General features: G+C 37.9%; 1 protein-coding gene across 1 annotated transcript in view; it reads right to left on the minus strand.

Annotated features, from left to right (window-relative positions):
- Positions 1 to 1,704: 1,704 nt before the first annotated feature.
- The window catches only part of LOC101861714 (glycine--tRNA ligase), a 25,120-nt gene continuing 3,929 nt past the window's right edge, over positions 1,705 to 22,895 (minus strand). Inside the window, exons 2-17 of the mRNA XM_005092147.3 lie at positions 19,174 to 19,275; positions 18,294 to 18,393; positions 17,655 to 17,796; positions 16,745 to 16,833; positions 16,105 to 16,181; positions 15,661 to 15,806; positions 14,739 to 14,888; positions 13,518 to 13,680; positions 12,578 to 12,742; positions 11,634 to 11,741; positions 10,927 to 11,072; positions 8,855 to 8,940; positions 8,433 to 8,542; positions 7,346 to 7,439; positions 6,470 to 6,657; positions 1,705 to 5,337 (exon numbers count right to left, since the gene is read on the minus strand). Coding sequence (XP_005092204.1) covers positions 5,230 to 5,337; positions 6,470 to 6,657; positions 7,346 to 7,439; positions 8,433 to 8,542; positions 8,855 to 8,940; positions 10,927 to 11,072; positions 11,634 to 11,741; positions 12,578 to 12,742; positions 13,518 to 13,680; positions 14,739 to 14,888; positions 15,661 to 15,806; positions 16,105 to 16,181; positions 16,745 to 16,833; positions 17,655 to 17,796; positions 18,294 to 18,393; positions 19,174 to 19,275 — 1,974 coding nt within the window. The 3' untranslated portion in view covers positions 1,705 to 5,229. The remainder of the gene's footprint in view (positions 5,338 to 6,469; positions 6,658 to 7,345; positions 7,440 to 8,432; positions 8,543 to 8,854; positions 8,941 to 10,926; positions 11,073 to 11,633; positions 11,742 to 12,577; positions 12,743 to 13,517; positions 13,681 to 14,738; positions 14,889 to 15,660; positions 15,807 to 16,104; positions 16,182 to 16,744; positions 16,834 to 17,654; positions 17,797 to 18,293; positions 18,394 to 19,173; positions 19,276 to 22,895) is intronic.

Below are 22,895 nucleotides of genomic sequence, written 5' to 3' on the forward strand. Positions count from 1 at the left end.
GACTAGGCTAACTTTCTCACTTTCGCGAGGCCGTCATCCAACTGAAAGTAGTGAAAGCTATTCAGCCCTGGTCAACATTATGGCCGTGTTTACATTCCTTATTGATGCTATCGTGATGTAGACCAAACCGGCCAAACTCTGTCCTCACTCCAACCTCTGGTGACCAGGATGTTTTACAGTTTTACGACATATACACGTGTACGTGAACACTGCACACACAGCTATGTATCTTTATAATATATGAACAACAGCACTCTTATGCTTTAAAACCTGAAGGTCCATTGAGAGAGTGAAGAATCAAGAGTATGATAAGTGCAAGTATTGCCCCCCCCCCCCCCCACCCCACCCCTCCCAAATTCCGAGCACAGACAGCATCAGGACCGGTGACAAGCAATTTACATTTCTATAGGCCTACTGTTTCAAAGTATGTCATGGTGGAAGTAAAACTTTTTAAAATAATTCTCTACTTGACACAAAAATTGGTCACCTTCAGGGTCGAGTACTGCACGTGGTAGGTAGATCTAAGTGTTTTAGTACTAAAGTTACGGCGCTCGCAACTGCATAAGGTCATGAGCACGCGGGACACATTAAATATTTTCAGTTGGTAGCAAACGACAGAACATTGCTTGAGAGCAGGAAAGGAGGTGAAGGGAGACAATTGTAGAGAAGAAAATTGTTTCCGTCGCTACCCGACCCGGATTCGAACCCAGGATCTGTGAATGAGAAGCAAACACCTTAACCTCTAGTCTCTAGGCCACGAGAGTCCCCTACTGCACGTGGACAGGAAGCTGAAGAAAGGAAATAGAGATCTCAAGAGTCAGATAACAAAAATTCAGACAACAAGCAGACTCAAACTATAAACTTCATCACTAACAAATTTCGTTTGATATAAAACACCAACACCATGGTGGTCTCACACAACATAACAAGCTTCCAGACCTGCACCCAGAAAAGAAGAGATGAACAGACATTGAACTGATAGATCAACCCGTTTATACTAACACACTGGCAAGAAATTTTGAGAATCAAGAGCATCATCTGTGCACCAGGTGAGAGGTATTGGCCAGCAGAATTTAATAAGCTGTCTCCTGGTCTAAGAGGAGAGAAAAGTTCACAATTCTCAGATTGAACCTCAGAGGTCTTTAGGCCCCTATTTACAATTAACAAGTCAAATTGGAGTTTCTAGACCCAACTAACTGCCTCTAGCTCTGAAACATCCACTGCAGCATGGTATGGGCTTCCACACAGTACAAATGTGTAAGATGCAGGCACTTAAATTAAACCATCATCCATGGCATCAAGCAAACATGTCGTAGCAATACTGCTTCGAGTATTAATATATATATATATATATATATATATATATATATATATATATTCGTTTTGACATGATTCTGACATCCATCCCCAGTAGGACAAAGTTAAGTACACGGACAGCCATGGTGAATTCCCCAATAATCCTGGACCAAACGTGCCTCGGGGCGTCCATTTGTCTTAAAAGTGAGGTCACAAACTAAATACTTGGATTTTTTAAAAGGTCTCATGTGGCATCTAAATTTTATACATATTTCCACTCAGAGGATAACCGACATTACGGAAAATGGTACATTACCTCTCTGAGCAAGAAAGCTTGTACATGTACACGTACCAAAATACTACCACTCCTCCGTTAGAACAGAATTAAATACAAGCAACCAAAATTTGTTCTCAGTGTGGGCAGAATTTTTTCATTTTGTGCAATGTTAGTAATTAGTTGAGAAATTAATGAAACAAAACAAAAAGAATATGTAGTTGATAAGACAAAAGCAATATTCAGTACTAGCCATTCTTTGGACGGGTTCCGATGTTCATAAACTTCAGAAATGTGGTTTGAATTTCTAATTGAACATGAAAATTTACATACCACTGTACTAATTTGGCCAGAAACAAACAATTCATAATGTAAATTACAGAAAAAAACAATATAAGCACCTTTTCCACAGGCAATCAAAGATTGATACCCTTTGTTTAAAGAATCATAAACAAGCCAACAAGGTTCTTTACCCTTAAGTAAAACTTCTGCAACCACATTTGAAATAGTCATAAAAACTAGGGTTGCTCAATTATTGACACTAATTCATCAGGCCAGATGATATCTTTAATACTAATACTGTAATAAGAATACGTCTGAAAAAAAGAAAAATTTGACATCCTCTTTACAGCCTACAGTCCAAGAAAATTCTAAGGACCAGAAAAGCCTGAATAGAAATTTTAAACTTTAGTAGAGAGCTATGTCAATGGCCTCGATATAGGATCTTAAAAATGCACAAAACAGTTTAAAAACACAGTATACATCATTATGCTGAATCTTCATACATACATGTATCTTTTCAGAATTTGTATCACTTGAAATAGTACCAGAAAAAAACTACACTGAAAATCAGACATAAAATGAGAAGGACAGAAGCAGGGAAGTCCAGCCACTTACGCAAAAAACAAAGATGCAAAGTCCAGCAGATAAAGAAACAAAGGAGGAGAAATGGTCATGGAGAGGGGCTGAACGAGACCAGGTGAAGCCTACAATGGAGACAACAGCTGACCCCTGGTCCACACAGGCATTGTCTTTTGTTGTTTCTTTTCTAAGATTTTTTCACCCACAGACCCCTTGAGCAGGCGGAATCAAATCCATAGCTTTCTCTGATGTGATAATTTTAATTGCACTGGTTAACACCCCTTTCCAACCTGTAAGGATATCAAAGAGGTGGGTGGGCCCTTCGATCTTAATGTTTGAGTAAAGAAAAGTACATTAAGTCAGTCATTTAGTTTTAGCGCAAGAAAACAGTAAAGACAAACAGACAGTAAAACAGAGGGAACAATCCAATTCCAACCATCTGCCGAAACTTAACCAACCTCCATTTCCAAAAATGACAAAGCCAACCGGATAAAGAGTTTTGAAAACTCCCAAATGAAACATGGTCAAGAACTCTCCATTGAAGACTCATACCAAGGCCATCCACATGATACCCTAGTGTGATACCAACTGAGGTAACCGGAACCCGTACCCAATTGTCACTGTAAAAGACTAAAATGTTGAAGGTCCCAACAACATCATATGACGAATTGAGTAAAGACAAGCACATTGACAAAACAACTGCCACTCAGTGCAGAGAAAAAACAACCAGATACAGAAATAACTGAGGGAAAAAAAAGGACCTGCCAGTGAAATCCTCCAACTATCTCCTCTTTTTGCACATATTCTCACACTAAGGCAGCGACAATTTTACAAACAGGACTGCTGAGGCCAGCAGGAACAGCCATATGTTCAAAACAAATGCATGAAGAGCTGAACAAATTCTGGTCAATAGGCTACAAAGGACGAAGAGATCCTTTTACATTTCTGAAAGACAAGGGACAATACCCTTTAGAAGGAAAATAGGCCAGACATAGAAAAGTTAAAAATAGTTTAACTTACTATGTAATGAAAATCCTACAAATGACAGCACCTTCGACCAAGATGAAAAAAGGAAAAGGAGCAGATCATAATACAAGACATGGTAAAATAAAAAGACATGGAGAGACTCATTTGACTTCCAACACCCAAAACAGACAAAATCAGACATGTTCACATCTATGTGAAGCCAAAGAGCACTAGTATTAATAACAGTACTCACTGCCATGCATACATTCACCCCCCACCAGGATAAAATGATCATCACATAATGTTACAAGAGAAAGATGAGCAGTCAGAGCATGAACTACAAAGATGTGTCCTTTACTGCTACAAATGACCCCAGCTATTTCTTACATTCACTGCTAAAAAAAGAGCATTCGCAAACTAAACAAAACAAGAGCCGACCAAGTAAACAGTTGAGCCAAAGTTGTTCTGATTGTAGTCCAGCAGTTCTTGATCTTAATCCTTCCACCCATAGCAACATACTACAGGTGCCACTTTTAGAAGGTGTATGTCAGCGTAAGTTTTTTCTACTGCATTACCGTATGTTGAATGTTGTCTACAGTAGGTTTGGTCAGGAAAGAAGTTACAGGTGGTTGCGTAGATTGAGACACTGGAAGAGTAGATGTTGGAATAGCTTTGTATGGGAGATCTCGGTTGACACTGAGCATATGAAATATAAAGTACTCTCTGCTTAGACGGCAGACCTGCAACTTTGCTACTAATACTTAAGACTTTTCCCCTCTTTGATAGACAAAGGAAATTTCACCCCTTGATGATGGACAATGAAGACTGCTTGTCTACAAGTTAGGCAATCCTCATAAATAAATGTTTGCCACCAAAACAAGATCTACTCTTCCTCAAATGAATACACAATGATTACTTGCCTCCCTTGTATTCAAAATACATGCACAATGCATGAACTACACAACCAATCAGTGACACTGCCAACAAATCCTTTTGCAATGGCAGGAAACAGAGCAGCATGTGCAACTAATTCAAATTTTATTGTACTGTAATTAATGAGTCTTAATGATTTTTTAAAAAAGCTCACAGGAACGCCTTTGATGTTCTCACAGACTTTACTACTGATCATACGCAACCATTGATGCTTAAACATTTCGCTCCATAAAATATACTTTGACAGAAACATAGCATACAGCAGAAGAATTCATCAACAAGAGCTAAAACCAATGTACACCATGCCTTCACCAGTATTACCAGCTCAACAAAAAAATAGGGCATATATATGACAGATTGTGCTTGCAAAAAGCTTGCACATATGAGTATATATAAGTTGTAGTATTTAACAACAACAAAACAAAACAAACAAAACAAAAAATGCAACCTGCACTAGACTCAATACCAGTGCCAGATCACAGTTGGCTACAACGGACAAAATAAAAGCTAATACTAAAATTAAAGGGATTTGACTTAGTCTGCCAATCTGCCAATGTAAAAGTTCAGAGGTTGTCACAACCCACTGACTAGTGCCTTCATGTCTCCATTCTTTCCAACAACAACAGACAATTCAAGATCTCAACTGTTGCATCAACTTGACATTTAGGTGGATGATATTTGGTCATATAAACTTAGCATTTGCTTGTATCCCAAGCAGCCGTGATCCTCAAAGTTACACAAAGTTGAGCCTGAGAAGAAAAAAAAACAAACCAAAAACTATTACATGATCACAAAATAACCACAACAACAACGAATTCAGACTGAATCAGTTTCACACAAACTTTCTGACATCTGTTGAACTTTTGCTCACGACAACAATCGAATGAGACAAAAACGTATTATTTGCTGGCTTCCTGCTGCTCAAAGATTGGGTAATTGTTAAGTACTTCCTCCCATGTCCTCTTGCCATCTGCAAGGCTCTTTATGATCTCTGGCAGTTCAGACACCTGAAACAGGAAATAAAAACAAGATTGACATTGACTATCTTCAAGATATTATTATTTCAGACTCTTCTTTGTTCTTTTGTTTGATTTACACAAAACCACTCTGTCACAAGGGGACATGTAGTACCATGGGAAAAGAAAACCAGATGCACAAATAAAGACAGGGAAAATGAAGAAACACCTATCAGTAGCACCACATCTACCACTTTTTAAGATGAAATTTTAATGAAATTAATGTACCATGATGTTTTAATGACTAACAAATGCAACAACATAGAAAATATTTCTTTTTCAAACAAGCTCTCCCTCATTTCTACTGAAACATTTGTTTTTTGCTAGGATTCAATTCACATCCCTGAGAGTAACAAATTGTACGAGCTTTCGATATTGTATCTCTGATTATTTTTTTCCAATTTCCAATTATATTAGAACTCATGAGCTTTACAATGTCTGTTAGCTTCATCGCCACGCTTCTCTGATCATGAATGGACTAAGAATTGCCTCTAGAAAAACAAGCAAAGAGTGATAAGACTGGACTAGAGTACTTTCATTATTAACGGAGCATTACCAGAGAGCCATTCATAAACAGTACATGTTTCTAGTTAGAAAATGATTATTGATCTTACTACCTTTAAACTAAAAAATGCAGTCAAATCTACACTCAGAATTACAAATTTTAGTAAGATCTTCCCGGCACTTGCAACACAATAAGGTCATATAAGTGCCGAAGAATAGATGTGTAACAAGAGGGTTACACACAATAAAGGAGGAGGAGAGATAAGGACGATAGATGTTTTATAGAAAAGAAGGAGCAAACCACAGCAGAGCACCCGCCAACCACCCACGAATTACAGATTGCTAGTTCTAGTGAATAAGGACATTGACATAACTGTCATATATGGAGCTAGAAAAAAATTGGACAGACATATAAAACTAGAGTGTAACAGAGGGATAGCGAGGCAAATGATACAGGACCTACCTGCAGCAGCCTCTAACACACATTCCCGGCAACATTTACATAAGGAAAAAAACGATACAGGTAAACTGATACCAGTGGCACTAAAGATGAGGGAACTACTGTCACAGTCACAATGACTTAAAGGCTGGAGCAGCATGAACGCCACTATCAACTTACCGGAGCCCGGACCTGCTTCATGCTGTCCCTCTCCCTCAGTGTGGCAGTGTTTGGCTCCTTCAAGCTGTCAAAGTCCACAGTGATACCATAGGGGATAGCAATCTGGTCAGTTCTGGCATACCGCCTACCGATGGAGCCACTGCTGTTGTCCACTTTGTGTGAGATGTCCATATCAGTCAAAGCAGCAGCTGTAATTGTAATTATACATGTTTTATGCCCCCATAGACACAATTAAGATCATTTACGGCCATTTGTTTCAAACGCCTTCAAGTTTATTTTAAGTGAAGAGAAGCACATCAACAGATCAACAATCATTTCATGCATGGAAAAGACAAGATAGACAGAAACAAAAGAAAAAAAGAAGAAAAGTAGCAACTACAAGCAGCACCCTTCAACCCTATACACCCATCTCGAAAGCTCTGAAAGTAAATAAAGTGTCAATGCTGTGAAGTTTTCCTTTCACGAGAACTGGTTTCTCCACTGTTCATGCGACAAAGATCTGATTATGGCATACACTAGCAGCCTTAAAAAAGAGAGTGAAAGCTTATCACATTTTTATGCCACAAATCTTAATTGATTGAGATCTGTACAATTTTCACAATGGCTACAAAAACCATGTTGTACAACATCTGTGTCTGAAAATAAGAAAAGCATGCAGGAAGAATAGATTAATTTGTATTTTCATGTGTGTAGTGTGGACACTTTATGATTTTAAAAAGAAACCCAACTTGTCTTAAATAAGCTGTTGCATTGCATGGTCTGTGTCATAGCTTTGTCCACAACACTTTGATGGAAGAATTCAAAGAATTAGTGACAACAGATGCCAGGTTAACTGCGTACTACCACTTTATAGTACAATATTCGTGAGCTACTCACAGAGTTTTTGTACAAGAGGCACGAAATCCGCATTCTGGCTGAGTGGCAACACAGAGCATTTGAAAGGCGAGATTACTGGGGGTAGAGCCAGATACTGAAAAGAGAAACAGTCATGAAAAGGAAACAAATTGAAACAAATCATTGAGACAACTATGAATACAACAACATTCTTGTCAATAATCAGTGAATTCAGAACCTTATATAAAGTTAACAGCTTAGCAAAATCACAAAAAATACACTATATCACAACTGCATATGAGAGTAACGTGTCATGATGTGAACTGTTAGTCAATCAGCCCACTTTGAAAAGATACATTGTTCCAAGAGGGAATAAATCATATTTTATTTATGTATATGAACGAAAAAATCGGATAGACTGGACACCCAACAAACACTTGGATCTCTAAATAAACTTTCTTTAATGCAAAATGTCCATGTACGGCATGTTGTTAGCTCAATTATTAGCATCCCAACTATGGGGTGGATGACACTGGTTCGAATCCTCAATGAGGTATTCTATGCTTGGTTTGCCTTAGGGACTTTTTACGGCTTTCCACCCATTTCGTTTGGTCCTGTTGGAGATGACCTTTAAACTTTGAGGTTCCACCTCTTTTTAAGAACAAGTGTATAAAGGAGGCATTATAGAAATTTACAATTTTATTTTACGATACAGTTAATCTCAAAACTTTCGAGCTTTTTGTTTATAAATTTACTGGTTTGCTAAGTAAGATGGGAAGGAAGCTAAACTTCTTCAATGTTAGTAAAAATGCAAAAAAAGATCACAGCCACAGTTGAATCCTTTCCACCACAGCTGACCCTGATAATCTCATGCCAAGGAGCTTCAGCAGGTAGAGTCACTCGGACTATACTATAAGGAACAAAACTGAGGGAAAAACAAATCTCTGCGAGTCATAAATGAATCAGCCCACCAAAAGTTTGGCCCTATACCCCTGAAACTAAAACTACACAATACACTCAACAGATCAGGTTTCTTTTACCAACTTCTTATAAAAGTATGACAAGAAATCATGTATGTCCTCTGCAAATGAAACATTTATTGTCACAAAAGGAACTTATATATATTTACCGTTCTTTGTTCATCCCCCTCTCTGACTTTGAAGTTGTGCTCAAATATAGAGTACATGACACGGCCAATGCCAAAAGAGGGTTCAATGACAGATGGAACAAATTCCTCCACTGAAAAAGAGAATCAAAAGGGAAACAATAAAGAAACAGCAATTACAGAAAGTTGTCAGCACCACTCTTATGTAATATTTATCTTTTGAATTAATTTTCATCATAATCTATAACATACGCCGTTTAAGGAAACAGTCTGATATGAAATTATTTAAAATTTAGCACAGGTCAAATGAAAAAAACAATAGCTGAAAGCAAATAAACTTTCAGCATAAAAACATTGTTTAAAGAGAACTTTTCAAAAGCCAATTACAGTAAGCAAATAATGATAAATGTATACCCAAGTTACATCACGATAAATAAATTGCTCACCATGAACAGTCTTTTGATATCTCTTTACTTGCACCATATCTTTGGTGATGGCAAAGCTTGAACCATTTACATCAACGTTGACAGACCTGAAATGAATTTTTTTTAATTGATTGCAACGTGCCTTATCCAGTCCTTAAAACATCATGATCAGAGTGAAGAAACATCACAATTAAGTACTCACTTGAATCATGTCTCTTCATTGATCATTCATCAGTATCTTTGAACTTCAGAAAAACTGACCACTTTTTAAGACAACTCAGTGTGCAAATTTGTGTTACTAAAATGGTAATCTAGAAATGAACCAAGGGAGGAACAGAACAAATATCATAATAAAGTCAAAATATGATGCTCATTTAAAACAAACCATTTCATGATTTTGCAAAACATCCAAAAAAAGAAATAGCAAAAACTTAACACATTACACCCTAACTCGCCCGGGAATTCCCTTACGCGCTCCACCCTGACTCGCCCGGAACCGCCCGCGCCGACCCAGCGTCTTTAGAAACGAAAGTCTCGCCTTGACGAGACTCTGGGGCCGGGATTTTGATTTGCATAGTATAGCAAAAAGTTTCTTCTTTCGTTTGATACCGAAACTAAATTTTTCGGGCCATTAGTTTAAGTATTAGAGCTGATCGAAGTGCGATCGCGTTACCGACACTTCGAAAGTGTCTCAACTTGTTGAAAAGCGACAAAATTGAGTTCGAAAACGGAAATATATGATGGATTTGAGCAAAAACGAGCATGTGACAAATCGGATGGCTCAGATTTTGATGAAAACGTTGTAGGAAGAGTTTGGGGCGATTCCGATTGATCAGACGGAGAAAATCTAGAATTTAGATCTAGGGCCCGACCTCGAGGCTGAGAGTGAGAGTGACGGGTCGGACACCCCGATTGAACTAAAGTTAGAACATTTCCAACAGTTTTTGCATACATTAAATTATATTTTTCTGAAACTACATTCAGTTTTCTTTTTAACTTTTATTTTTTCAGGATTTTTGGAATTTGTTTAGTATTTTTTTAATGTTTTTTTTTAAAGGCAAGTATTCATGGGAGGTGGGTTCTTTCCCCTTGCTTAGGATCTAACAATGGACTTCCCGTCCAGGCCCTTAGGGTGTAATGTGTTAAATTGTCTGAACTCACTGCCTACCCATGCAATATGTTGCAATCAAAGTTCAATTTCAACTGCCTAACTCTGTAGCGGTCCCTGCGGTTTGCAAGTTAACACATTACACCTAAGGGCCTGGAAAGAAAGTCCATTCTTTGATCCTAAGTAAGGGGAAGGAACCCATCTCCCGTGAATACAAGCGTTTAAAAATCATTTTTTAAACGCTAAATAAATTCCAACAATCCTGAAACGATAAAAGTTATAAAGGAAAATGAAAGCAGTTTCAGAAAAATATAACTTTATGTTTGGGCAAACTGTTGGAAATGTTCTAACTTTAGTTCAATCAGGGTGTCCGACACGTCACTCTCACTCTCAGCCTCGTGGTCAGGCCCAAGATCTAAATTCTAGATTTTCTACATCTGATCAATCTGAATCGCCCCAAACTCTTGCTACAACTACAACGTTTTCATCAAAATCTGAGTCATCTGATTTGTCATAATAATATGCTTGTTTTTGCTCAAATCCATCGTTATTTCCTTTTTCGAACTCAATTGTATCGCTTTCCAACAGGTTGAGACACCTTCGAAGTGTCGGTAACGCAATCGCACTTCGATCGGCTCTAATTCTAAAACTACTAGCTCTAAAAATTTCGTTTCGGTATCAGACGAAAGAAGAAACATTTTGTAATAACTATGCAAATCAAAATCTCGGCCCGAGTCTCGTCAAGGCGAGACTTCATTTCTAAAGACGCTAGGTCCGTGCGGGCGGTTCAGGGTGAGTTAGGGTGGAGCGTGTAAGGGAATTTCCGGGCGAGTTATGGTGTAATGTGTTAACAATTTATTTTATCATATTACTACGGCAGATGTATTTGTGACCAGGTGTCAGTAGTATCACAGTCATCTTTTTAATGGGCAATCAAGGCATAGTAATAATAAAATTACGCCTACATCAGACGCCTTCAACTTACCCTGTCTCATTGAGTGCCTGCTCCACACTGTTGACCTCTTCAGATGACAGCTTGCTCAGATGCTCCGTGATGGCCTTAGCATTTTGCCTGAAAGACTTACCAAGTGGCCCCTTCTGAGGCACACACTCCACAATATCCAAGGTTCGGTGAGTATGGTTAAGGAGAAAATAGCACAAGTGACATTTTTTTCTTTTTTAAGGTACGTATTTTCCACACCCCCATCAAAATAATTTATATTATTCAGAAGGTGGCCTTTGACCTTCGACCCTGCCTGTAAGGGCCAGCCAAGGCAGAAAGGGCCACATCATCCCAGGAGAAAGACCGAAATATTGTACTAAATAAAAGTTCTCCCAACACAGGAATCCAACTCGGACTTTCTGCAGGCAAAGGTGAAGTGCTTAACCACTGCATTTTAGACGCCAGTTCAATTCATTTGTCTTATTACACTCTGATGAAGTCTTCAGGAAAGGACACTACTGGTACCAAAAGCTATTAGTCTCGAGTTTGAAAACTTCAGAAAGAAATCCACTAAACGATAGGCAAATAAATATCAAACGACAAAGGCAGATACAATACAAAAGTTCATTGATAAATAGGAAACAAGTGTATACCATCAAGAGTCACCAAAAAGAGTTCATTATACCACACACTTGTAACTTGAGAGATGGGAAAATCTGATAATTCACTCAGCAAGTCTAAAAGGATATTGGAGCTGGCAGTGGTTTCTCTGCCACCAGTTTCACACCAGTAGATTTGGTGTGTTGAGTGAGATCATAGCACGATCTGTCAGCACAGCCAACACACTCAATCCAGCCCTGAGGATAGAAACAAAATATATTATAACACGAGTTGTGAAAAGCTTTGATTTCCATACTCAAGGATCAAATCTAGAATAAAAGAATATTCTTTTCTAGGAAGTTACCACTGAAAGCAAAATACTTTATCAAATATTCTAAATAATTAAAGTGTGAGAAGGAATGGGAGAATGTACGAGGGTGCTGATATGAGCATGCATGTGTGAGAGAGAGAGAGAGAGAGTGTACATGTGTATGTGAGTCTGAGTGTGAGTGTGTGTGCGTGTGTGTGCGTGAGAGTGAGGAAACCGAGAGAAACTGAAAAAGAGACAGAGAGATAAAATGAGATTCATATTCTCATCAACAAAAAACCAGTTCCCTTCCGAACTGCAAACACAACCTCCCCCGCTCAATACTGACATAGCATGCCTATTTCAAACTATAAATTCTAAGGTACACAAAATTCCACCAGCCTAACGCTCTTTTAAAGGCCTTTTTTAAATCTAAAAGATAAAGTTGTTTAAACATGATGACAAGAAAGAAAAAGTTTCGCTGAGTTCATAGATAAACTGTCAACTGGTCATTTCTGCGTCCCATCCAACCAAGTCATCATTGCCTTTCTCACCCTGCATCAGGGTATAGGCCACGGCAAAATCCAACCAAGTAATGTCTAAATATTAACAAAGTCATCAAATCCAAGTTAATAGCCCATGTCTTTTACTATTCACAAAAAAAAAAATTGTAAATCCTGGAAAAAAGGATTCAAAATCTTCTAACTAAACCCCACAGTCTCATAAATGTGTACGGAGATGTCTTAAAAACTTATTTATTGCATAAATTTCAACTCTCTCACTTACGTATGAGGTTTTTAACTCAGCGTCCCAGCAATCGCAAGCGTAGTGAGCCATTTCATTGGACAAATGCTGTCTGAAACGCAGCTTGCTTGGATCAACACCGACCTTGATCAAAAAGAGCTGAATTCTAGCCATGAAGTAACCAAGTGTCTCATTGGCAACGAGTTTCTGTGAACAAGAGACACATTTCAATATGGGGAATAAATGAACTTGAAAACATTGTTATTGCTTAAAGAAAGAAAATGCTAAAATGACAAAATTGGGCTACTTGTATTGCAGGTACTAACATGACCTGAACAGTAAAACAAAAGAGCAATCATCAGTTGTTAAAAAAAAGCACAAACATGAAAACAATTTATTGCGCAATGACCACAAAAGATCCATTCAATGAAACGAAGTCAAAACCTATTAAAGAGAGTAAAATAATCAAGGTCAAAAAGATTTGAACAGTGCACATCTGAAAGCACAATCTTCACAATATGCAATATAAAACATATGATCCGCTTTCAAAGTCAAGCAAAATACCGCTTTCTTTGCTTTTTCTAAAGTTGCTTCCCTTTGTCCAAATGACTTTCGGTGTCTAAGTCATCTTTCACTTAAGCTGTGGGGAAGCATATCTCTTTCTCTAAAATACATGCAATTTAGCTCAGTTGATCATTGCTTTTGCCGTAAAACTCAAGTTAGATACAACTCAAAGTTAAACTACTGATGCACAAAACAATATTTTGAAAATTCTTTATTTGTCATAAACAAGATTTGTCTGTAACAACTGTATTTAAAGGCAGCAAAAAATCTTCAAAATGACCGCTTCTTGCATAAACCGCGAACAAAAAAACATTAACAAACTAAAGGTATAAACTCAATTGGAAGGGTAAAAACAGCTTGACATTGTCTACACTTAAAAGTTTTGAAATAAAAATAATCAACACAAATATTTGCTTACACTTTTCACAGCTTCACCAATTGTCACTTTCTCTGGTGGTTTGCCATCCATCTGGTTACAGCCAGAATACAAGGTCATTAAAATATCAGCGACTTTTGGAAACTTGGCATGAGACTTATCAGTGGGATCACAGAAATGTTCTATCTCTGCCATTGTGAATTCTCTGTTGATGGAGCAAAAATAAAATATTTGATTTCTTAAAAAGATTTTTTTTACCCCTCATCTTCTCGCCTGAAAGTTTTTTAAACAATACAAAAAGAGCAAAAGTATTATTAAGTGTACTATTATCTATCTAAGAACAAAACTGGCTACAGAAATTAGACAATAATTCTTTAATTCTTTACAGACTAATGAACAAACATACAATAGCCACTATATGTCTGAATTCATCCCTTGCCAAGGAACAATAACTCGCACCCAATTATATCCTGAGCATTCTTTGAGGTAAAAAAACACCCAACTCATGGTTCAAATGTCCTGTAGTAGCCATCTGGTTCCTTAACCAACAAAGCAAAAGACAGCAGTGGGGACAACTCCTCTAACAAATTTTCACAGCCCTAGTATTTAGACCTATTTCGGGAAAAACCAGGAACTTAAAGCTTTCTGCTGTACTTATTTCTCAACTACCGTAAAGTTCGGGTTATTGAGAGTACTTGCAATAAGCCGCACCCACTACATTTTTCTTTAAATCTGAATTTTTATTTAAAAAATAAGCAGCATTGTTTTATTAGCCCTAGCAGAATATACAACACAGATATGTACGTCACAGAATCAAAAAAATACTGGTAAATGACTTACAGTAATCTAGCCTACGAATCGCTCATTTTGAGACTGCGAGACCCCTATGCCTCCTATATTTCAGTGTAAGCTTGTAGATTTCAGCCCACGGCCGTCTAGACGTCTCCATGTGAGTCTAAAAAAGTACTCACCCATCTGTTGGACCGTGTTTCTTAGGCGTACACTAAAGTGTGGTGTTGAGGACAATATGTCAGCTTTTAATGGTCTAGGAGTACGCTAAGAATAGATGATGGAGTGATGCTCTTGCAATCAGGAATACCCACAAATAAGCCTCTCTGTTATTTAAGCTGCAGAGTTTAAAGCTGAGGAAAAAAGTCTTGGCTTATAACCCGAATTTTACAGTATTTAAAATCTGACTGCCTTACTTTTTTGTGATAATAACATGAAATGTTTGATGAATCACGAAATCGCTTGCTAGCCCACCTGACACGAATGAGACCAGATCGAGGTGAGATTTCATTCCTGAAGGAATCACCAATCTGGGCACCAGCAAACGGCAACTTCCCTTGATTGAATTCAAGCAGGCGCTTGAAATTGACAAAGATACCCTGAGCTGTCTCGGGTCGCAGGAAACTGAAAACAAAAAGTTCCAAGATTATTTAACTAATCAAAGTGACGAATTCAGAGTTCACATATCTCTTCTCATCACACTTCTCTCGATACACCTCAGAGGAGTGGACATTCTTCCACAGCATAACTGATCACTACTTAGGTAGGCCAAACTTCAAATATATTACAGAGTTAAAAGACTGTTGGCTCCCTCGCCTTTAAGGCAGCAAATTCAGATCAGCGCTCTTCCACATTGAACTATCAAAGTGGTTTGTAAGTGTTAAATGAGCACAATGGTCCTCCAGTTCCTTTATCTAAGAAAACAGTTCAAGCCTACTGCCGAAAGAACACAGTAAGTTAAAAATCTGCAGAAAATCCAAACATATCAACTGTACAAACCAAGAAATGAACAGGGTACTTTTGCATGAGAGGTAAACAGGGGCATATCCCTAGGCTAGCTAAGTTGAATACGCACTTCATAAATTAAGTATGGAAACTATCATTTCTGCTAGAGTATATTGTGGAAAGCATGGAAAAGGAAAAAAAGCACCTGGGAATTTTTTTTTGTCGCTCTTAATCTTTTTCTTTCTTCAGAGCATACGTACTGACATTTTCAAGATAATGCAAACATCCCTCAAACTGAGATTTTTTACCTAACAATGTAGACGTCTTTCAACAAAGGATGGCAAATGTGATAGAGCCTCTGTTATATCAAATTTGTATAATTTGGCCACATATTCAGTCCCTGTTTAAGCTCAAATAACAATTTTACGGCAAAATTTGATGCTGAACTGACCCTTTCAATTGACCAGTGGGACCAATTGAGGTTGCAAACATCAAGTTGAAGTCAATAGGGTCTGTAAGATCATTTCCAGTGATTGGCGACTTCATGTTATACTCCCTGAGAGTCCGCCCCATGTCGTCTTTGCTCATGCCATCAATCTGAAGAAGAAAAAAACGTACCCCTGAAGCCTTGAACATTCTCCCATACTCCTTTAATCATAACTTCACAAGCATTTGTTTTGTCATTCTTATTAAAGGCTTTCAATAAATTGGCATTACACTGAAATATAGTCGGGGGGAAAAAAACAACTTCAGTGGAAATGTTTGAGCTTATTTTTTAATAGCAAACACACAGGAAAAAAAGGATAAATAAGTTACATAAAATTCTAATATATATCACCGAACAAATAATGAAGTCATTAAAGAAAACAGATTAAATAGTGATGTTACAAATTACCGTAGGAAGGAGAGCCCGGATTGCTTCTTTGGTTTCATCAGCAGTTTTCTTGTCATCCAGCATTTTCTCAAATGTGGCTGTGGGAAGGATGGAGATTAGCACTCAAAAACCAAACTCAAGTTTTCCCTCTATATTTTGGCTAATGATCACCAAACGCTGTAACATGTCTGGTCCCCACAGAAAATGTAGTACTTTAAAATGCCAAAATGAAGATCATCAATTTAACAGGTAAACTATAAGTTTATAAACAGAAACTATCCCATAGTAGTTATTGCTGAGTTGTCGTTACTCACTAGTCAATATGATCATGGTCAAATTTAGTCAAGAAGTAGATTAGCACAAAAGAAGCAGACACAAGTAGGAGCTGAGCAGCAATCAATCAGCAGCACAGATCGTGATAAGTTCGTTATCATGTATTATGAATTATACAAACCAACAACTGTTCAATAACATTAAGTCAGCAACCACTGCTTAAGAAAAAGTATGAGTAATGTACACATAAACAAACAAAAAAAAATTCAAAAAAACAATTTGAAAGGACATTCTTACTATATGGAAATATTCTTACATAAAAAAAGAGATGAAATTTTTTCACACAATACAACTTATTAATAGGGGATCTGTAGCTAGCAATATTCACCTTCTATGAGATGATCTGCTCTGTAGCAATCCCCAGTTTTGAGATCTTTCACCATGTAGTCCTGAAATCTCTCCACATGCCCAGAAGCCCTGCAACAAAATACTTCAAAATAAACATCAACCATTCTTTGAATACACTAAATTTTCATAACAAGCCCAGGATCTGATAGGTACATGTCAGACATACAGGAACAATGTTATTGTTAATGTAAATTATCATTGAACAGTCAAAGTAACTAAAGCTTAAAAAAATATGAAGAAACTGTAACTTTGTCTTAAAACCCATTCTTTAAAAAACCAAAGGCTAATGAGCAAGAAAGACTCATCTATTCGTTCAGCCAAAGTTAGAGATAATTTACAAAACGAGTAAATAATGCCTTGGTAGACACAATTTTCGTTGGCTTGTTCCAGAGATCACTACGTCTGACAAGATCAAAAGCTTTTGAATGGGCTATGAAGCAAATATATCCATTCATCCTGGACACTACTTTTAAAACATTCTAAAGCGCATGCATATGTTCAAACAAGGTCGTTTTTTCACAATACACAAAGAAACAAAATCAGGAACAGCTTCTATTTTTGCATGGTATAAAAATGTTCCTGAAGGCCAATAGCATTCAAAACCTATGAGCAAATCCCCAATGTATTTAGTCAAGATATAAAAAGAGATACAGCGATGCAAACATGGGCATGAGAAAGTGAATGGACTATAGTTGTCCATGATCACACTCTATCAATATCTAAAACTGGCTTGATTGCAAGGTTGATTTAATGATAACTGATATGGAATCATTACAAATAGCTCAACTGACATCTCACAATTTAATAAGCTAAATCTGGTTTCAACCTGTCTTCATCAGAATGAGCATCTCAAAGACTAACAGTAATATACACTTAACCATTCTCGTTACCTAAGCACAGGCTCAGGGGTGAGCATAGCAGTACACACTTCCAACATCTGCTCCTCTAAAACAAAATGTTTCCTCCATGCCTGTAGCAGGTTTGCTTTCATGGCACAACCCATGGGGCCAAAATCATATAGGCCATTGATACCTGCAGAGTCAAACCATAGAAAAGAAAAGTCAAGCTTTGCAAAATCCCCGCTTTTTAAAATTCTATTTGAGCATTCTCTTTAAACCATATACCAAAGAAAATCCAGCAGTCTTACAGATTTCAATTTAAACGGACTCTACTGTTTATTACTGAAAAGTTAGATTTTGAAAAAAAACATGAAATTTAATCAAGGTAAATCTTTTTGTCCAAAAGAAATTATATGCATTGCCTTTTTCAAACTCAATATTTGATCATTAAAGCTAAGACTTATGGCAAAAGACAGCTCAGTTGACATTTTGTAGACCTTCCTCGATGATGCTAACAGTATGATACAATATAAGTCAAAGGTCATAACAAATATTCAAAACACCCATCAACAGACAAAACATGAAATCTAAAACTTTATTAACAATAATCTCAATGTGATACATATATTTATAAACATACTCAATTAAAACTTAAACATGAACAAAATGTATGGACGTTAAATGCCTCACCCCCATAGATAGCAAACGCTTGGTCATAGAAAAACCTCTGCTTCAGCAAGTCTTCCATTTTCAACCTATCAAAGTCATCTTTAGGAGCAAGTTCCAGTTCCTGCAAAAGAAAATCGAAAATGGTAATTAATGAAGCAAAGAAACAGCGTGGGAAAGTGATTCAGAATGAAGAGACTGGCAGGGAGACGTGATGGGTGGGGAGCAAGTATTTTGTCAGTTCAGTGCTAAGATGGTTGTTGTTATAGGAAGGCGTACAAAAGTAGAGATATGGGGGGGTGGACTGGGACCTTACTTTCTATGACTGTTGCAGTAAACTTTCCAGAAAACCATTAGTGTGTGAAATGAATTTTTGCCCCTGAGAGAAAAATAGTTGTGATTTGTGTTCTTTATGACTTGATAAGGCTAGCCCAGTGACATTCACATTATCCAATCCTTCAGATTTTCATATCCTACCTTAGCATGTAATTGTATAACTATGCTTTAACTATACTATATACTATGTTATTGCATTAATTTTACGAACATCCTTGTAACCAAGTTCAACAGTAATTCATTGTTGAAAATGGTTCCCGCTTATAGAACCAAAGATTACAGGAGGATGCATCTGATAGTTTGTCTTGCGTTCAAATGTGCCTCTGTCATACAATCTTGTTTCCAACAGCGGGGCAGTAAAAAGAGTCATTACATCCTGATTATAAATGCTCACTATTCAATTTTAAATCAGTTCAAGAGTAATAACTCTCCAATTACTATAAGTTGTTAATTCTTCACCAGAAACCACTAGACCTTCACACATACAATCGTGCCCCTGGTCTAAAAAGATGGGGATGATGCTAAAAAGTCACTAGTCAGATTAAATTTGTTTTAGGAGTGACAGTACCTTATCTTCCAAAGCCTTTTTCTTGTGCTTGAGCTCTGCAACTGCCCTCTTGACATCAATTTCGACGGCTCCTTCTGACTTCAATTTACGAACAATATCACCCTGAAAAAACAATTAAAAAACTTAAAGTTAAGTTACAAAAACGTAAAATGTAAGTAGTAACAATATAATTTCAGTATTTTTCTGTTCACTGGACCTAAAAAAGGAAGAAAAAAATAATATCAAAATATACACATGGCTTATGGTCCATGGTGTGCACACACACAGAACCTAGATATGCATGATGTGAGCTCTGCCCAGAAAATTGAGCGATTTTTAATTGGTTCAAATATTTGTTCCACTCACAAAGTCAAATAGTCTGACTGTTATAAAAGCTCGCCTATTCAGTGATCATTTTCATTCAGTAAGCTTCAAATTGTTGTGACCACATGGTGTTGTAAAAATTCACTAATAATCCTAAAACCTCTGGTGTCACTTGCCCCCAAAAACATACAGACATGCAATTATATAATGATGTGTTTTTAAAAGATTTTAAAACAAATATCTCAGGTCATACCACTTTATTTTCTTTCCTCAGCTAGCTCACACGAAGATCTGAGTTGTTTGTCAGCGAGTTCGATCCCTTAATTGAAATCTGCCTAACAGGAAACCGGTCATTTCGTCTATGCTAGTAGAGTTTTAGAGGATCAGTGCCAGCAGTCTTTATTCAAAATCACCAATTCAAGAGAATCAAGTCTGCAATGGATCCAAGACTTCGGGATGAACAGGCTGGTTTTCGGAAAAACCCGTCAACCACGGACCAGATTGCTACACTGAGGATCATAGTAGAACAGTCCCTGGAGTGGAACTCCCAGTTGATCGTCAACTTTCTTGACTATGAGAATGCCTTTGACAGCATAGACTGAGCAACACTGTGGAAGATACTGAGACATTACGGAATCCCACGGAAGTTGGTTAACCTCATAAGGAGCATGTACGAAAGGACATATTGCAGGGTTAAACATGATGGCCAGCTCATTGACAGCTTTGACATCAAGACCGGTGTGAGACAGGGATGTTTACTATCACCTTTCCTCTTTATCTTGGCAATCGACTGGCTGATGAAGGAAACCACAAGAGGATACAGAAACGGCATATAGTGGACCCCATGGACACAGTTGGACGATCTGGACTTTGCAGATGACTAGGCACTTTTGTCACACACTCAGGAACAGAGGCAAGCAAAGACAAGAATTTTAAACAGATGTCTGTTGGATGGAGGATCCACACCCGAAATAGATGCACTATGAAAGGACCAGGTCACAGTAGAGGGAAATGAACTAGAAGACGTCAAATTCTTCTGCTATCTTGGGAGTATAATTGACAGAGAGGGAGGAACAGGCGCTGAAATAAAGTCCCGCATTGGAAAGGCACAAACTGCATAAATTTATTTCTTTGAACGGGATTTGGAGGACCAGGGATATCTCACTACGGATAAGTTAGTTTTAGTTTTAGTAGAGGTTTTACGGCGCTCGCAACTGCATAAGGTCATATGGCAGATTTCACGGTAAGGGCCTGGGAGACAGTTTGAAACTTTCATTTTGAATAAAAATTACCAAAAACATCACTTTGCTATTTGTTTTGTTTTATGTCATTGTTTGAACGATTATTAAACAGGAAAATCAAGAAAATGTGTTTGCTTTAATTATTTATGGGTCAAATATTACTTTAAAGGGCTTCAAACGCCAAGATCCGGTCCTACGGCAATTCCCAACTTTCACCAGGTTCACAGCATGTTCGTATTTCATATGAAAATCTTTGATATCGACAAATCCATGAGTGTATTATGAAATTAGAAACCACCAGTTGGCTAAAAAACAAACAAAAAATGTTGTACGTGACTTTGATCAAATTTGCCAAGCCAGAAAAGTCAAGGTCATTTTTAAGCCTCGTAAGGCAGTACTTTTCCGCTGAAACAACAACACTTTTTGAACTTCCAAAGTGTTTAATCGTACTTTTTTTGGTTTGTATCAGTAAAGTAGGCATTTGAATTTTATTTCAGAGGATATTTGTTAATTTTTCCGAAAAATTATGAAAATTTGGAGCCGTCTTTAAAAATCCACTCTTTGTAAGACTTGAAGAATTGACGTTTGAAGTCGGCACTTTCCGTAGTTTTCCGACAAACGCCGACGACCTGATACGAAACTGAGGCTTTCTAGTTTAGCGTCAGTAGCGGGTCTCTTGAACTGTGTTTGTGTTTTCGCCCAAGGTAAGTGTTTTGCAATGTTTTTTACCCCTTTTTTTTTGTAAGACTGCGACGACCGCGATTTGGCGACCGCGATATGAAAGCAAAAAACCCACTTCAACTCCTGTTTTCTTGACAGTTACAAGTAAATGATTATTTTTACGAGTGCAACATCGTATACCAGTTATCGATACATGACGCTAGCGGCTTTGTTGGTCAGTTAGCTGGTCATTGTCTCAACAGGACCTTCGAATGTTCAATTTCGGTACTTTTTAGTGCGGTCGTCCCAAGCCCAGTCTTACCATACATCGCGGTCGTCCCAAAGTGAGTCTTGTAATAGCGCGGTCGTCCCAAAGTGAGTCTTATAATAGCGCGGTCGTCCCAAAGTGAGTCTTATAATTGCGCTGTCATTTTGTTTGGACAAGAAGATGGTGATTTGGAATGATATTTTATGGCATTTTTATTTTCTAAAATCTTTAATAACGTGGTTTAGTGTTCTTGATTCCACGGAAATTAATTCCAAGTTGATTTAAATCTAATTTTGTCTAAATCTCTATTTCATATTCGGATAGATCTAGAATCTAGATGATACTCCATTGCTTTACTTAATTTCAAACATATCCCATTATATTTGCTGCACTGTCCATTTTAGATGCCTTCCAATTCCACCCAACTTCGCCATAAATGGAAAGCTGAGGAGCCTGAGAAGTATGAGGCTCATCTTGAGAAGGAAAGACTTCGATCCAAAGCGAGACGAGATGCAAAGAAGGCGAAATGGGACACCGAGCCCCATACAAGAGCTATGATAGCTGAAAAGGAGAAGGAAAGGGAGCAGAGAAGGTTTGTTTGTGTCCACAAGACATAATTAGCAACTCATTTAAATCTACTTTTGTGAATTTTTAGCTGGAGCAAATTTTTCTACAGCCAGTGGCAAACATTAAGCAACTCAATCCCAGCCCCCTTTTTCATGTACATGTGATGATGTAAAATGTTTTTGTTTTTTCAGCAGACATATGGGCAAACAATTTAATTTGTATATTTGAATCGTTGGTCACTATTTTCACACACCAGTACCATTTTGTCGTTTCCAGGATTCGAATGAAGAAAATGGCACAGAGGAGAAGAGCTGAAGAAAGGAGGGAGCTCCGCCGTGACTGCAACAGCTCAGTGGATGAGGACAGGCCAAAGAAGAAACCGAAGGACATGACTGAGGAGGAAAGACGAGCCCATGTTAATGAGCTCAGGCGCCAATCAAGAGCTCGTCAGAACCCCCAGAAAAAAAGATGGGCCAAAGTTAAAAATGCAGAGTATCAGAGGCAGTATAGAGAACGGCAAAAGGATTCGACACAAATGCAGCCTGCCACCACTGCCCCAGTGGCCCAGCCTCAACCAGCCCCAGTGTTCGCCTCACCCCCACCTTCCACCACAGCCCCAGAGTTCGCCTCGCCCCAGCCTCGCCCGGCCCCGGTGTTCGCCGCCTCACCCCCACCTTCCACCA

Source organism: Aplysia californica, unplaced genomic scaffold, assembly GCF_000002075.1.
Source record: "Aplysia californica isolate F4 #8 unplaced genomic scaffold, AplCal3.0 scaffold00041, whole genome shotgun sequence".
Classification (NCBI taxonomy): Eukaryota; Metazoa; Mollusca; class Gastropoda; order Aplysiida; family Aplysiidae; genus Aplysia; species Aplysia californica.